Source organism: Doryrhamphus excisus, linkage group LG12, assembly GCF_037039965.1.
Source record: "Doryrhamphus excisus strain RoL-2023G ecotype Guam linkage group LG12, RoL_Dexc_Guam_v1.1, whole genome shotgun sequence".
Classification (NCBI taxonomy): Eukaryota; Metazoa; Chordata; class Actinopteri; order Syngnathiformes; family Syngnathidae; genus Doryrhamphus; species Doryrhamphus excisus.
This window is the reverse complement of record NC_136368.1, coordinates 1,151,188-1,169,151: the sequence shown is the minus strand read 5'-3', so window position 1 is coordinate 1,169,151 and position 17,964 is coordinate 1,151,188. Positions and strand designations below refer to the sequence as shown.

The 17,964-nt window shown below is 45.7% G+C and overlaps 1 protein-coding gene across 1 annotated transcript in view; it reads right to left on the bottom strand.

Annotated features, from left to right (window-relative positions):
- The window catches only part of LOC131136273 (titin-like), a 171,937-nt gene that overhangs the window by 136,141 nt on the left and 17,832 nt on the right, over positions 1-17,964 (bottom strand). Inside the window, 22 exon segments of the mRNA XM_078795446.1 lie at positions 78-356; positions 425-706; positions 797-1,366; positions 1,500-1,778; positions 2,674-6,276; positions 7,139-7,189; positions 7,425-7,910; positions 8,274-8,729; positions 10,220-10,408; positions 10,500-10,613; positions 10,701-10,985; positions 11,805-12,036; positions 12,124-12,292; positions 12,377-12,518; positions 13,575-13,835; positions 13,932-14,192; positions 15,395-15,655; positions 15,733-15,996; positions 16,497-16,757; positions 16,829-17,089; positions 17,167-17,430; positions 17,529-17,801. Coding sequence (XP_078651572.1) covers positions 78-356; positions 425-706; positions 797-1,366; positions 1,500-1,778; positions 2,674-6,276; positions 7,139-7,189; positions 7,425-7,910; positions 8,274-8,729; positions 10,220-10,408; positions 10,500-10,613; positions 10,701-10,985; positions 11,805-12,036; positions 12,124-12,292; positions 12,377-12,518; positions 13,575-13,835; positions 13,932-14,192; positions 15,395-15,655; positions 15,733-15,996; positions 16,497-16,757; positions 16,829-17,089; positions 17,167-17,430; positions 17,529-17,801 — 9,243 coding nt within the window.

Genomic DNA, 17,964 nt, shown 5'->3' with positions numbered 1-17,964 from the left:
GCAGCCCACAACAAAATAAATTTCCATGATAAATGAAGATAAATGTTTGAATCCCCGGGTTCCCCACACCTACTAACCTTTCACTTTAGCCGTGGACTTTGAAGTAACAGAGCCCACTTCATTGGATACAACACATTCGTATTCTCCGGCGTCGGCACTCTCAAAAGAGTGAATCTCCAGAGAAGTGGAGGAACCATGTGACATGATTCTGTACTTTTTATCTGGTCTCACAGGTTTCTTATTCTTTTTCCAGGACACCTCAAAAGGTGCCGATCCCTCAATGTCACAGTCCAGTACGGCAACAGCACCTCTTAGCACCTCCACAGAGGGCAGTGCCCTTCTGAAAGATGGTGGCTCTACAGTAGATCAGAGTTTCTTTAGAAGAGGTTTTCCCATTATGGACGCCACACCAAACTATACAAACCTTTAACTTTGACTTTGGTGCTGCAGCTTTCACACCCGCTCTCGTTGAGAACTTCGCAGGTGTAGCTGCCGCTGTCACTCAACGTGACGTCGTGAATCTCAAGAGAAGCCACATTGTCCTTCAAAGTGATGTTGTATCTGCTGCCAGGGAGCAGCTCAACGTTATTAAAAAACCACACGGTGTGAAGTTCAGGAGATCCTTTGACGGTGCACTGCAGGCGGGCAGTGACACCTTTCCTCCAGAGCGCCGTCGTTTCCAGTCTCTTTGCAAAGACCGGCGGCTCTGAAGACGAGGAGCCGACGAGGAGTCAAAGAGGTCATTTGGGAAAGCGAATACAGAAGCGATGCTTATTGTCAGTAAACCACGTCTTACCTTGAACCTTCACTAAGGTGGCGCAAGTCGCACTCCCGGCGTCATTTGTCACCGTGCACACATAAGAGCCGCAATCTTTCAGCATGGTCTTCGGGATGTCAAGAGCGAGTATTTTGTCCTCAAAGGACAGTTTACAGTCGGGAGACTGATGGACCTTTCGACCGTCTCTGGTCCAGCTCACACTTACTCCCGTATCTTCATCCACCTGACACTCCAGGTGCAATGGGGTGCCGACCACGGCGGCCACTTGACCCAGGAGCTTCACAAAGCTGGGCTTATCAACAACCTGCAGCTGGAAGCTGCACTCAGCCGCGCCAACGTCGTTAGACACCTGACACAGGTAGAAGCCCTGGTCGCCTGGCTCAACCGTGGAGATCTCCAGCCCGACCTTATTCTTGTCGCTGAAGGCTCTGTAATGTGTGGGCATTTGGAGAAGAGCCTGCTGGTCCTTAAACCACATCACATTGACAGGAGCTGATCCTGATATGATACACTCAGTCATCATACTCTTCCCGACATAAACGGTACAAGAGTTGAGTGTAGTTATAAAGCTGGGCGGGATTTGTTTGTCTAAAAAAATTAAAAATAAAAAACAAGAACATATTAAGAACAACTGATGCTAACCTGGAGCAGATGAAGATCTAACAATGGAGTGTCTGACAGCCGAGAACAAAAGAGAACATTCTTCTGGTTGGTGGTGTACCTGTCACGTGGAGCGTAGCCGAGCATTCGTCACTGCCGTGCTTGTTGGACGCCTTGCAGCTGTATTCACCGCCATCGTCCTTGGTGGCGCTCAGGAGCTCCAGGAAGGAAGTGGTAACACGGCTGATAATCCTGAACCTGTCGCCTTCTTTGACGCGCTGTCCATCTTTGAACCACTTGAAGTTGACCTCAGGAGCGTCCTCGGTTTCGCACTCAAACCTGGCAGTGTTGCCAGCGTTGATCTCCAGAGGGGCCGCCGTGTGCTTGAACACGGGTCTCACTGTTTGGGGACGGAAGGCAAAAAATGAAACAATAAGTACTTCAACAAGACTTCTGGTTCTTCTAGCAAGAGGAATGTGGATGAGTTGACGGGGAATGAGGTCAACCTGAGGTGTTACAAACTGAGGAAGAAAATGACATTAGATGATGGTGTGGAGAACACATGCAGGAGAAGGATGGTCCACAGTGGTGAAGGGTGGCTTGTGTTGGAAAATGACTACTTTCTTGTACATTTCTTTTTGGGAAACTCCAGTTGAACTTAAGATTCATTCAACCTAAGAGTCATGTGTTTGGAGTCCAAGATGTTCTGCCAAAATACTTAGGTCCAGTCACAAAGCATGCCCAGATACGGACTATATTCTGGAAATCCACGTCATTGCTATTGTTCATGAGGTCTATATACGTATATAGATCTTCAGCGTTTACTGGGACGGTTTGCATCTGAGTGTGAAGCGTCTGGGATGAGACTCAGACTTTGAACATGCCCGTATCTGGGCATGCCTTGTGACTGCACCTAAGTATTTCGGCAGAACATCTTGGACTCCAAACACATCTTGTGTAACAATCAGGCCGTGTTGGCCTCCCAAAGTCACAAAGTCATCTTAAGTTCTACTAGAGTTTACCAAAAAGAAAAGTCAAAAAAGTAGTCATTTTACAATATATTCCCCCTTTTGGGGGGTACCAAACCCCCAAAACTTGTTGGAGGGGTGAATGACATGAATGGGAAGAAAGTGAGAACATCCGTTGAAAACCTCAAACAGCTTGAGTTCTGCACGTGAAAAGCAAAAAAAAAAAAAACCTTCACAGGTTCTGCGTGAGGTTTGCAAGCACCAGAATACCAGAATGATGGAGGTTAGTCGATGATGATTTAAAAAAAAAAGTGTCCATCATCAAACCTCGTGAGACAACTTTGAGTCTTGTCCGTGTTGTGGTCTTCCCAGCTTGATTCTCCGCTACACAGGCATATTCGCCTTCGTGTTTCTCCTTCTCGACTCGGTTGATGGTGAGTGTGTATGTGTCCTGATCTCCAGAACATTGGAACTCTTTGCCAGATTTGACTAAGTGTCCATTGACAAACCAATTAATAGTAGTGGCATACTTGATGGTGGACGTAATCACAACATTGTTGTTTTCCTCAGCAGAAACCTCGTCCGAAGAAGCAATGACAAGTGGGAAACCAGCCAAGATATCTGAGGACTCTACTCTGATCATGGACTCTGACATTGATTCTTTCTTGGCCTCCTGGTGGACAAACAAGTCGGTCCCATGGACAGACGAACGATCAGTGTCCTGGTTTGATTTGTGGACTTCTGTCTGACTCTGAACTGTTTCCGTGTTTAAGGCAGCAGACTGAGGAACAACAGGAGGAACCCCACCGGCACTCTCCGCCACCATGGCTATGTCAACCACCAACGAGAACTGCTCTTTGACAGGTTGCGAGCAGATCAGCGCCTTCTCAGGCTTGTTGATCTGCATCAAACCCGTTTGCTCGGATACCAGACTTTGCTGCTCCTGCAAAACCAGAGCATGAAGAGCGAGTTCCAGTTCTGATTTCAGGTCAGCTCTGCGGGGGTATTCACACTCAAAAATGAGCGTGAGCTCCATGAGAGCACCGGGTGATGTAATCACGTACGTATGAACTCTGCCTTTGGGCTCCTTTTGAACGTTTAGCTCTTGAATGTCCAGCGCCTTAAAGTGGCTAATGACATCAGCTAGCAACACCGGCTGCTGATTGGCTACAGCCGACTTAAGAACATCTCGGAGCTGATGTTGAATCGTCAAACAGCTTTTGTTGGGCATCCGGATAATAAAGTTAAGTTCTTTGGGAAGAGTTCGGGATTCTTGGCTCTCAGAGACAAACGTAACTCTTTTAGGTTGGGTCAAGACGCTAGCGGTTAAGCCTTTACATGTTTGAATCTCACTCGACGATTCCTGAGTAAGAATCCGTTTTTCTCGGAGCAACAATGACTGCCGCACCGATTGACCTTCCTGGATTGGGACTGCAAACTCCCGGTCAGCTGATTTGAGGACCGTACAGGTTTCATTCGCAACTGGATTCTCTTCTACGCAAACCGTTTTTCTAGGAATCTTGGCTTCATATTTCATCTCATTCTGGATTTTTTTCCCCGTTTGAAGAGAAGTAGTATGACCCTCTTCCACGGCGTGGGTGTCTGTGACATTTACGGAATGTACAATATTCCAGCAATCCTCTTTTTGGACTAATGCTCTTTGTTGTTTCAAATCTGCTGGGAAAGGTTTTTCTTTCGGGAGCTGTACTGAACGGGATGAAACTGCTAGGGTGTTTGGAATCTTTGGTTCCGTACCAGATTGGGACTCCATGCCTGCAAAAGACACCTTCAAATCTTTGTGGAAGTCAGCTGTGAGCTCCTGACTTTCCTGTGAAAGCGCTGCGTACTTTCGAGTCTTTTCCCGTTTTTGCGTCGCCATCTGCTGTGTCGGTTTGCTAACGCTAAGTGTATCTTCTTTCGGTAGAGGTGATAAAGAATCGATTGATTGTAGGTACCGTGTCGGCGGAAGCTCCACAGCGGGCTTCAGAGACTCAACGTCAACCTTGGTGGAGACTTCTGAGGTGACGTCACAAACGACAGACCTCTGCTCTTCCTGGGTTACGGTGTGTAGCAAAGTGGGACTCATCCCCACGTTTGCCTGATCGGTTGAAGGTGTTCCACTGCTGAATCGACCTTCTGACTGCAAAACGGCCTGATTGTCGATAAGGTTCAGGTTCAGGAGTATTTCTCCCTGCGTCAGAGGATGAAGACTCTGAGAAGGTACTACACCTGATATGTGTCCTAACTGATCACTCTGAAGTAAATACTTCTCTTCAGTGGTAACGGCTGACTTGTAGACCCGGTCTTTGCTTGGACTGATTGTCTCCTGCGCTGGTAGATTATTTTTAATTGGATGTTCTTTGCTCAAAGTCAGCATTGACTCATTGATTGGCGCAACCGATGCCTGATGTGGCTCTTTACCGATCAGTGGTTCGGTTTCTGCGTCTAAAACCGGTAGAGGCACACAGTGTCTTTCGGTTACTGGGAGCTGCCCGGTTGACTGAGCACTGTAGAACATCTTAAGCCCCTCAGGGACATTAAAACCTTTCTCTTCCTGTGGTCTGTGATTGACAGATAACGTTCCATCCATGGCCAGTACAACGGGCTCAACTGAGTGGCTGCTGAAAGGCTGCCGGGGCTCCTCCAGAACCTCCACATTCTCTGGAATGTGGTCTAGAATCGTCTGAGATGTGACTGTGCTAAGTGTGAGGAGTTCATCAGTCGTAGTTGACTGGAGATTGATGCTATGTTCTTTCGCAAAGTCCACTTCAACCATCTGCGGGCTGAGAATGCGTTCAAAGTGCTGCTCTGTGATCTTTTGTTTCTCCTGAACTGACGATAAGAACGCCGTCATGTGGAGAGCTTTCACAGGAACCGTAGAAACATGAGGTGGATGGCTGGGAACCACAGAAAGGCTCTCCTGGATCTCGTGAGACTGTAGTACAGCTGCCTTGCGGGTGACCTGCTCGCGATGGCGGGTGGCTACAGAAATATACGGTTCTCCGAGGGATCCCACTTCCTCGCTGGGAATAACCTTCCGGTTTTCAGTACTTATGGTGTAAATCATCTGATCAGAACGACTGCTTTTCTGGTTCAATCTGGATTCGGTACTTTCCTCGCTTATGGACAAGGTCAAAACATTTGTTTTCCTTAGCAAGTCCTCTTCGACCTTCTCACTGAACACCAAGAGCTCAGCAGAACAAGCGGCTTCTCCAGACTGGTTGGAAGCCTTACAGGTATAGACGGCTACGTCCTCCTGCTGGACGTTCTTAAGCGTGAGGAATCCTGATCCGTCTGAGCTGTTCACAATGACGCATAAGCTGCTGGGTTGAATCTGAAGGCTGCCTTTCAGCCACCGGACCTCAGGCCGAGGATCCCCGGTCACGATGTACCGGAAGGACGCATGACCTCCTTCTCGCAGCTGAACGGACTCGATAGTTTTAGAGAACACTGGAGGGTTGCCCATCGGCACAAAGATCCTGTCAAGGCTCTCAGTCTGTGGTTCCTTTAGATGAATATGAAGATAAGAAGAACACGTTTCCCGTCCAAATCGATTGCTGACAGTACACGAGTACTCGCCTTCTAATTCTACTGCAACTCTGTTAATGATCAAAGTGTACTCATTTTCCTTACGGACAAAGGTATACCTTGACGATGTGCTTATGGTCTGCCCATTGTGGGCCCACCGAAGACTGGGTTCAGGAAAACCAGATACTGTGACAGTAAGAAAAGCATTTTCTCCCACAGCCACAACAGCCGGAGAAAGTTTGCTGAGGAAAACCGGCTTTTGTTTGGTCTTCTCCAAAGTACTGGAGTACAATTTGGACTCTGGCTGGAGTTCAGATGTTTGTGTTTTGTGTGGTAATTTAAGATCAGAGTAGTAGGAATGTCGGCTTTCCTCTTCCACGGTGATGGTGGAGCTAGAGAAGGCTGCATGGAATAACGACAATTAAACCACAGACAACAACGAAGTACCTCAAGTTCAATAGTTCAGTAGTTCAATATCCACGTATACATGGACCCAAATATTCCAATTCCATTCGGTTTATTTGCTCAAACGGAAAGAATTTAAACTTTTTATACACCTAATTTCCAAAGAAAAGTGCCAATCCCAATGAATATATAATCGGATTCACTGGGGTGGAATATTCCTTTCCCCATTCCGATTGAGGTACAAAAAGTTGTCCGGGTGCGTTCTTCTTCTTCGTGGTGTTTTTCTTCTTCTTTTGTTTATTGGCGGTTGGCAAGCGGCTTTCGTGTGCATTAGCGCCATCTGTGGAACAGAATCTAAACCAGGGGTCTCGAACACGCGGCCCGCGGGCCAAATGCGGCCCGCAGGACACTAGTTTGAGGCCCCCGCCTTGCTATGAAAGTTTAATGTTAGTGCGGCCCGCGCAAGTTTGATACGGATGCTGTATGGTACCAAAAAAACGGCAATATGGAGGTGGAAGAAAAACTCAAGGAAGTCGTTATCACGTGATGTTGATGTTTACGTTTTACTGGGCATGCCCCATTGACTATTCCGTTTGATTATAGTAGACCAGAGATTGGAATATTCCTTTCCATGTATACCATTGTTTTCGGAAAGACTCCATTCGGAAAGAGAAAGACGTGGCTGATGTTTGTCTGCTTGTATGCAAATGAGCGAGAAATGAATCGTTTAGCTGAAAGTTATTCCAAGCGAACCCCTTCAGAAGACTAAATCCTCGACATCTGTATAAGAAACATTTGATATCCATATTAAACGGTGTGTAAATCCTTTCATACATGAATTGAAAAAGTTCATATTTACCTGCCACTTCCTCCTGGACGTGGAATCCAGGCGCCCTCTGCTCTCCGGTGACTGCAACACAAACGGAAGGAATTCAAACTCCCGGAATGCCAAATGCTGTCATATGGTGCAAGACTAAGCAAAAGTGAAAAGTCGTGCATCCATATTAGTTTTGACTGACTTTAGTGACACTAAATGTTGGACACAAAGACCAGTCCCTGGTCTCCCAGACCCTGAAGAAGAAGTTGTGGCAGTGTAGGTGGAAAAGAGTGTGGAAGAGTGCCAACAAAAGCATGCAGATGCCAACCTTTGGTCACCAAGCTGCGCTCAGCATCCCCGGCTGAGGTTTTGCAAGAGAAAGCGCCCCCGTGTCCAGGTCCCCCTTTCTTAACACCCATACAGCACAGGGGGCCGTCCCGTTTCAGAGAGTACGACACAGAGTCCACAACACTCAAGCAGCCGTAAAGCCAAATGGCAGACATTCGGGGAGGCCCCTTCATAACACAACACAGCCCGGGGCTGCAGTTCGGGACCAACAGCTCTCGGGGGAGCGGGATCAGGAAGTCGGGGCGGGCGCCGAGATCAGCATTGGGAAACGTGTCCAGGAAATAAAGTTGGCTGACGAGGCCGTAAGGTCTCTGGGAGCAGGGAGGCACCGATCCCGGCTTCTCCCCCATCTTTTCCTGGTCTGGGATCTCGGGAGAATCCTGCGTGTTCTCCACGTCCGCCTGTGACGCCGCATGCACGGAATCGGTCGCGATGGCGCACTCGGATTTGACATTTGCCTCTTTAGCTGGGTGAGAATAATAGTTAGGAAGAGTCATTAGGGGTCACAGTGGGCTGCTCACACCTGCCATCAACTGCTATTAACACGCATCCTCGTTAGTGACACGCTTGCTTAACATGATACACACGTGACACTGACACGTTCACGCCAGACAGTAAACGCAACACATTCACAGACAACCTGTCAATATCAGGTGCGAACAGCCTCTAACGCTAAAGGGGTCAGTAGGGTGGCTGGATGAGGTTAGCGAGCTACAGCGGTGGGATGGAGATCAGTTCGGGACACTTCACAGAGGCAGCGAGGAAGCGGGTGGAGGACTGGGATGGACCAGATAGAGAGACACATGGACAAACAAGAAAGGTAAACCACCTTCCACAGTGAGCCGAGCAGAGGAGCTGTTCTGGCCGTGTCGGTTGGTGGCGGTACAGCGGTACATGCCCTGGTCGGACACGCCGACGCCCTGGATGACCAGGGATAAGAGTCCGCCGCTCTGAGAGCTCCTCACCCGCTCCGTGACCGCGTTCTGGCCGTCGTGATCCCACACCACCCCGACAAAGGGCTGTCCGTCAAAGGAGCAGCAGAACTCGGCCATCTCACCGCTTTTGACCCGGACGTCCCGCAGTTCCATCAGCAGTTTGGGCCTCGGGTACAATTCGATTTCAATGTGATTTTCTGTGCTCTCCATTTCAACTTCTACTGTCCGCCAAGATGCGGAGGAGCTCTCAGAGAAGCACTCGGTAAACTCAGTAAGTGTCCGAGTCTCGAGTGTCTGACTTAGCCGAGCCTCAGCCCCAGTGCTTGCCATGCTAGCTAAGGTTTTACCATCTGGGCAGTAAGAAAGAGTAGAAGCATTAAGTCAACACAGGATTCTGCAGACGTACGCTTCCGCTCAAAAGTTTGGGATCGCTTGGAAATTTTTGAGACAGTCTTGAGATATGAAGTCCAGCATCCTGAAGTCGCCGCTTCACTGTTGTTTGACGGCTACTATTTAGTACAGCTGCCAGGTGACGACCTGTGAGGCGTCTTTGTCTTAAACTACACACTCTCAGATATTTGTGCAGCGTTTTTCTGTCCTCGTGAGACCCAGTTTGTGCTGCTCTCTGAAGGGAGTAGTTAACAGCATGGTAAGAGAATTAAGTTTTAGTTCAGATTTTTAGATGGCTTTTCTAATCATCTATTAGCCTTATGAAAGGATGAACTTGGATTAGCAGCCATACCAGGAGATTGATGCAGAGGACTGACAGTTGTTGATAGTAGGCCTCTATGCAAAAATGGACATCCTTCTTTCAAAATCATTTTAATTGTTTGTGAAATGGATGAAAATGTGTTTTTCTTTGGAAAACACACTCTCAGATATTTCTTCTTGCACAGTTCTGCAGTGTTTTTCTGTCCTTGTTAGACCCAGTTTGTGCTGTTCTCTGAAGGGAGTAGTTAACAGCATGGTAAGAGAATTAAGTTTTAGTTTAGATTATTAAATGCCTTTTCTAATCATCTATTAGCCTTATAAAATGATGAACTTGGATTAGCAGCCATACCAGGAGATTGATGCAGAGGACTGATAGTAGTGATAATAGTTGTTGATAGTAGGCCTCTATGCAAAAATCTACATCCTTCTTTCAAAATCATCTCATTCATTTTTATTGTTTGTGAAATGGATGAAAATGTGTTTTTCTTTGGAAAACACACTCTCAGATATGTCTTCTTGCACAGTTCTGCAGCGTTTTTCTGTCCTTGTTAAACCCAGTTTGTGAAGATCATTTTAATTGTTTGTGAAATGGATAAACATGTTTGTAAAATGCATAAAAATGTTTTTTTCTTTGGAAAACAAACAAATTTGCAAGTGATCCCAAACTTTTGAGCGGTAGTGAATTTAGTGGAACACAGTAGTCTGGATCAGTGAGTGAATGTAAGTAATGAAAATAAGCACTGTCAATCATGCAAACTTGACTGGTGGCAAACAGTCAGGAAAAAACTGAAATATAGGTGCCTGAAAGACCATGTTGAAAGTACATGTTGAACTTGACATTTTCATGAAATACATCGCCCACCCATTAGCATCTGTGATGCTAATCTGGCCTCCATGAGCTAAGCCAACATGTACTTTTGGCCTCAGATTACTGATGTCATTAATATTTTTTGCTTGACTAAAAGAGGCAATACTTGGAACGGCATGCTACCTTGCTAATTGTACCTCTAACCAGGAACCAAAACAACGTGCACATCACAAGACTCATTGGCTGAGCGTGTCATGTGACCAGCCACCAGTGACAGCTTGGTCTTCACGCCGCCGACTCATCTTCATGACAAGGACTCACCGTCGATATTCAGAGTGGCAGCACATGTGACCATTCCTGCCGAGTTCCTGGCAACACATGAGTACTCTCCTTCATGGTCGAAGGACGCTCGGGAAATGTTCAACTGGCAGATGTTGCCAAAGCGAGACATCTTGAAGATGTCCGACTGCCTGATCTCTCGGTCGTTCCAGAACCAGCATATCTGCAGATCTGGACCAGGAGTGGCGATTCACAGTCAAGATCATAAGAAGGGATGAAATGACATGAGATGGGAAGTGATAGCGTATGCAAGCAACGTTACCGTCCCCGGAAACGGTACACTCCAGCTGTGCGGAATGGCCCGATGAAACCAGGATGTCTCGCATGGGAGAAACAAGGACTGGAGCAGAGACCTGGACCGTAACTTCTTCAGCAACTACAAAACGGGAAAGAAAATCATGTCTTATTATCCAGACGCAGATTATCTTCAAAGTCAGGATCATCAGCCATCACATGTACCGACCTTCCACGGTGAGAGGGGCGGAGCTTGCCGCCTCGCCGTAGTCATTCTTGACCTCACAGCTGTAGACAGCGGCATCCTCGGGAAAGACCTCCAGCAGTAGCAACGTGTGCTCGTCGTCGTCATGAAGGAACTTGCACATGTAGCTGGTGCAAAGAGCCTGCGAGTCCTTGTACCAGGTCACCTGAGGCTGCGGGAGGCCGCTCACTTGCACCGAGAAGCGAACCGATTTGCCCGACATCACGGTCTGGGGCTGCATGGGGCGGACCACCTGGGGAGGTTCGGGAACTGGGGACAGAAAACAGAAGAGACCCTGGGATGTCAGTTGATGAACCAAACATAATTAATCACTATTTTCTGCAGTTAACTGGTGATTAATAGCTATTTAAAATACCTTAAGTTTTAAAAATAAAATAAAATAAAATAAAATAAAATAAAATAAAATAAAATAAAATAAAATAAAATAAAATAAAATAAAATAAAATAAAATAAAATAAAAATACCATAAATTAGTATAGTATAGTTAGTATTTTCTGATTATACTCATGCAGGATCAGACGATTACGCTTGCTTTAACTACACGGTACATTTCACAAAACAGCGAGCACGACCGTGCATCAGTCACGCTGTTGTTTTTTTCGTCTGCTTGCTTCGACAGGTTTAATAAGTCATTTGGATAACTACAATACATATAGTAATATGTATAAAATGTACATGTTTAAGCCCCCACCCCCGCCCCATTTCCGGTTATGCCCCACCCACTCCGAGCACGGCAACGGATTTCACAAAACAGCGGGCACGACCATGCATCAGTCACGGTTGTTGTTGTTGTTTTTTTCATCTGCTTGCTTCGGTTGGTTTAATAAGTCATTTGGATAACTACAATACATATAATAATATGCATAAAATTTACATGTTTAAGCCCCTCCCCCAACCCCATTTCCGGTTATGCCCCACCCACTCCGAGCACATCAACGGATACAGATATGAAACATTGTGGCGTTAAACAGAACTTTCTTTGGTGTTTCCATGCACGGGTTAAAAAATAGCGGCGTTCTCAAGAGCATCTGTCGCAGGTCACATTTGGAGAAACGTTGGAGATCTTACGTGTCACGTGAAGGTTCATGGAGCTTTTGTTCTTTCCGGCGACAAAGGTGTACTCTCCGCCGTCGCTTCTGTACGTCTCGGCGATGGTAAGACGGTGGAGCTTCCTGATGGTGACATAGCTGAAACGCTCCTCTGCGGAGAATTGGATCTCCACGTCGTTCCTCATCCAACGGCCTTCCACATCGTCCTCACTCACTTCAAACTCAAAAGTCGCTCTTTGTCTCTCGACGACCTAAAAAATCAACACCAAAGATGTCATTTGGCGAGATGAGCTTTGACTGTTGCGTATTCTGGTAGAAGCAACCAGGAAGCCACTCACAGCAATGTTCCTGTTGGTGGGCTCCGAGATCTTGATGTCCCGTCCCTCCACGGCAAGGTTCCCCTTGGACATGCTAGACCCGGCCACAGCGGTGTATTCTCCCACGTCCGACAGTCGGACAGAGGGCAAAATCAGGCGGTGCACAAACTTCTCGGAGGTCATCTTGTATCTGCAGGAAAACCAATGGAGACTTTTCAATTCCCAGTTCTGCTTCGGTCTTTGGAGGGTGTTTGACTGGAAGAAGCTCAGTCACCTGTCCGACGTCTCCAGCTCCTGACCGTCCTTCATCCACATCACCTGGATGTTTGGTTCCGAAACTTCACACTCGAAGGTTGCTCTCTTCTTTTCGGTGATCTTTAAGTCCTTCAAGTGTTTGGTGAATTCAACAACACGAGCTACAAAGAAGACAGGAGAAGGCGAGTTATTATTATTATTATTATTATGCTAGGAGACCCGAGTTCAATCCCACCCTCGGCCATCTCTGTGTGGAGTTTGCATGCGTGGGTTTTGTCCGGGTACTCCGGTTTCCTCCCACATTCCAAAAACATGCTAGGTTAATTGGCCACTCCAAATTGTCTATAGGTATGAATGTGAGTGTGAATGGTTGTTTGTCTATACATATGTGCCCTGTGAATGGCTGGCCACCAGTCCAGGGTGTACCCCGCCTCTCGCCCCAAGACAGCTGGGATAGGCTCCAGCACCCCCGCGACCCTCGTGAGGATAAGTGGTAGAAAATGAATGAATGAATGATTCGGTTGAGCTGCTTTCATAAGCAACTTAACACCTTTTGAGTGTTAAGTTGGTGTGTGATGAGTTTAGTATGAGTTTTTTGTATTCCGATGTTTTTTTTGTGCTCTAAGTCAAAGCATTCACGGACCAAATCAGTGATTCAGAAATGTCCAAAAATTTCTCCGATTTTCATCCATCCAAAAAAATCCCAAAACTCTACCGTATTTTTCCCATTGAAAATAAACGGGTCAGTTTTCAGACGTAATTGCACATTTCTCAAGAGATTTAAACCTTAAACCAGTTACTATGGTACCCATTATGTCATTGGATGGTCATATCACCTTGTATAAAAAAATTTAAATAAAAATGAATAAATTAAAAAAATAAAGTTAAAAAAAAAACTATATTAGGAAAGCAGGAAGTGAACAAATGTAACAGTTAGTGATTGTAAAAGTACCAGATGGAGGGGTAGGATTTAATAAGCTTTGCTTCTTCCTACTCCTTTTGGACATGTGGAACTGGGAACTGATTATGGGATGCATTCAATTGGAATCTGATGCATGTTCAAATGAAATTAAACCATTAGCATTAGCATTAGCATTAGCATACCCAGCCAAAGGTTTCCAGTACTATCATGCTGTTTTCATTAGTGTTGAACTGAACATCTGAAGATGGAATTCAACCTGGAAACGTCAGTAGAAGTTGGCAGGAGTGCTTCTTACCCTCCACGTAAAGCTTGGCGCTGGTTACAGAAGACCCGGCCATGAAGGCGTATTCGGCGCTGTCGCCAAAATGAACGTTCCTGATGCTCAGCGTGTGAGTGAGCTGTTTGCAGCGCGCTTGGCATCTGTCCGTCGAGCGGATGGCGACGCCGTTCTTCATCCATTTGTAGGAAATTCCCTCGTAGTTCACGTTAACCTCCAGTGTGACCGTGTCCTTCTCCTGAGCGTTGACGTCTTTCAGCATGGTTGAGATGACGATGGCTGAAGAAGAAAACATTTGCGTCAATCACCAATGCCTGCTCTCCCTTCCAGCGTTCGGGATTCCCGGTAAAAACCTCCAGATGAGCTCGAACTTACGGTTGATGGTGAGCGTGGCAGAGACTCGGTCGTTACCGCACACAAAGGTGTACTCGGCGGAGTCCTCCATGCAGGTGTTCATGATCTTCAGTTGGTGGACCTTTCCTTGGACCACCATCCTGAACTTCTCGCTCATCTCCATCTCCATGCCGTCCTTCAACCAGGTGGAGGGGACGTTGAAGTGCGACACTTCACACTCGAAGTTGGCCGCCTGGGTCTCAGCCACTTCCACGTTGCTCAAGGGTCTGGTCACACGAAGAGCTGAGGGATAGATGTGAGAGTGGGTTGCTGAGGATGTGCTGGATCCACAGGGCTTTTGACCACGGCTGTCAAAGTTCATAATAATAATGATGATAATAATAATAATAAATAATAATGATAATAATAATGATAATGATGATAATGATAATAATGATCATAAGGATAATGATAATAATGATGATGACAATGATAATAATAATGATAATGATGATAATGACAATGATGATAATGATAATTATAATGATCATAATGATAATGATAATAATGATGATAATGATGATAATGATAATTATAATGATCATAATGATAATGATAATAATGACGATGATGATGATAATGGTGATAATAATAATAATAATGATGATAATGATAATAACAATAATGATAATGATAATAATAATGATGATAATGATAATAACAATAATGATAATGATAATAATAATGATCATAATGATAATGATAATGATGATGATGATAATGATGATAATAATAATAATGATAATGATGATAATGATAACAATAATGATCATAATGATAATGATAATAACGATGATGATGATGGTGATAATAATGATGATAATGATAATGATGATAATGATAATAACAATAATGATGATAATGATAATGATGATAATGATAATAACAATAATGATAATGATAATAATAATGATCATAATGATAATGATAATAATGATGATGATGATGATAATGATAATAATGATAATAATAATAATGATAATGATAACAATAATGATCATAATGATAATGATAATGATAATAACGATGATGATGATGATGGTGATAATAATAATGATGATGATAATGATAATGATGGTGATAATAATAATGATGATGATAATGATGATAATGATAATAACAATAATGATGATAATGATAATAACAATAATGATGATAATGATAATAATAACAATGATAATGATGATAATGATGATAATGATGATGACGATAATGATGATGATAATGATAATAATGATAACAATGACAATGATAATGATGATAATGATAATAATAATAATGATAATAATGCTAATGATAATAATGATGACAATGATAATAATAACAATAATAATAATAATAATAGTAATAACAATAACATTAATAATAATAATAATAATAATAGTAACGGCCATGACATATTGCCAGCCGTACCGTAGCCAGACCGAGCACCCCGTGTTACTTACACTCGACGGTGAGGTGAGCGCTGCAGCGTAGATGTCCCACCACGGCCGTGTACTCCCCCTCTTTGCTGGCGTTGACGTCCTGCACCACCAGTTTATGCGTCTTCTTCTCTGAGGTCATCCTGTAGTGCTCGTTGGCCTTCAGCTCCGTGTTGTTGAACATCCACTTCACGGGTACGTTGTCTTCCGAGATGCCCAACTCGAAGACGGCGGTCGCTCCCAGCAGCGAGGTGACGTCCTTGGGTTTCTTCAGGATCTTGATGGCTGTGAGGAACAGGTGGATGTGATGCGTTAGGCGGCCATTGCTCCCTAAAGGCGGGCTTAAACCCTCAAGTGCTTACTTTCAACGTTCAAGCGGGCGTTGGCCGACAGTTTCCCCAGCTTGAAGGAATACACGGATTCATCTTGGGTGTTGCAGTTCCTGATCTTCAAGGTATGCACGGTGCCGCTGACCGTGACTTCGTATTTGTCGCTTTGCTTGATCTCGATGCCGTTCTTGATCCACTGGGCGCCTCTCACGTTCTGGTGAGTCAGCTCCAGGCTGAACACGGCGTCTTGCGTCTGGACCACGTTGGCATTCTTCATCGTCTTCTTCACCTTCACGGCTGTGGAAGAAAACAGCGGAGGTTGCTTGTGAGCGACTAGTGCTTGGACCCGCACAGGCGGACCAGACCGCTTTCTCCATTTTGTGCACCACGAAGAGTAATGGTGTGGAAAATAATCGATAATTCATCGCGACGCGTTTGTGGGTACATGCCGTTTTATTAATGTTCATCTTCACCCCCATATGCTGTTCCCTAGGTGCCCTGAATGCACCATCATTATTGGCGTTTTGTACTGAATACGGACGGAAGCCATCCCTGCAGCAAGTGTCCCTTAAACTACACACTCTCAGATATTTGTCTTCTTCTTGTTGTGCAGCGTTTTTCTGTACTTGTTAGACCCAGTTTGTGCTACTCTCTGAAGGGAGTAGTTAACAGCATGGTAATAGATTTTAGTTTTTGTTTCAATTTTTATTTATTTATTAACCTTATAAAAGGATTAACTTTCTCGATTTTAATATCGTAGATATCGAAGATAACGTTCCACGTCAACTCGGACCTACCTTCAACTTTCAGACTGGCCGTGGTCTTGGAGCTGGCGATCTGGTAGGTGTACTCCCCAATGTCGGCGCCCTTAGTGATGACGATAACGAGGCGTCTGACGGCGCCATTCACCTCGCTCAGCACGTTGTCGCTGAAGTCCACGGGCTGACCGTCTTTCAGCCACTTTCCTTCCACGGACGGGTTAGCAACCTCACACTCCAGCTCGGCGGTCTGCGAGTCTGCCACCACCAAGTCCTGAAGCGGTTTCTTGATGGCGCCGCCTGGTGACAAGACAGAACGTCAGAACGTCAAGGAACACAAGCAGGTTCCTGCCGAGTCAATTCCCGCATACCCGAGACGGTGAGCGAAGCGTTGCATGTCTTTTCGCCGGCGGCAAACACGTATTCGCCTTCCTCGTCTTTCATGGCATTCAGAATAGTCAGACTGTGGCGCTTGTTTTTCGACTCCATCTTGTATTTTCCTCCGGCTTTGAGCGGCTGTCTCTTAAAAGTCCAAAAGGCATCGATGCCTGGGTGGGAGACTTCCACTTCAAAAATAACGTTCTCCGACTCGGCGCACTCTTTGTCCATCATCGGAGCCGTGATCTGGATGGCTGTGGAGACCAAAGAGTCATTGAGGTCATTACACGAAAAAACGATGAATTCTTCGTGAATTCTTCGTCCAACTTACTCTGCACGGACAAAAGACACTCGGTGTCGGCTCGTCCAACCACCAGTTTGTAGCGTCCTTCATCTGAGGCGAAGGTCCTGTTGAAGACCAGGCGCTGCTTGGCTCCCTTGGCGACCATTTGGACTCTGTCGCTGGGGGTCATGGCTTTATCGTTGTGGTACCACTTGACCGAGCTGATGTCTTGAGCAGAAATCTTGGCCTCCAGGACGGTCTTGGTGCCTTCAATGGTGCTCGTGTCCTTCAACGGGCTCAAGATGCCGATAGCTACGTTGCAAGATAAAATGGGTTCATTTGTCAAGACGCACCAAGAACGGTAGCAACGACCGCACGATGTTGGAATTCGAAGAGACATGCAGACTCACTTCGAATATTCAGCTTGGCGGCGGTGGAGATCTCCTGATCGGGAACCACGAATGAATAAACGCCGACGTCGTCCTTCCTAGTGTCCTCAATCAGGAGTTTGTGGATCTGTTTGTCGATGACGATGTGCACCCGGTCCGAGACGGTTACCACTTTTCCGTCTTTCATCCAGGTTCCTTCCACGTTCTCCTGCGAGAACTTGACCTCCATCTGAGCAATGTCACCCTCACAGAGGGCGAGATCGGCTAAAGGCTGCATCAGCGTCACCGGGCGGACTGAAACAGGAAACACCTTATGAGTCACGCTCTTTGCCTGTTTTTATTTCAATGCAGCAAGAATAATAAATAAAAGATTATCTGTCTAGATTAGGGCTCGGAAACCTTTACTATCAAACAGCGGCATCATTAGGCCTATTTTAGGGAGGCTTCAGACCCCCTA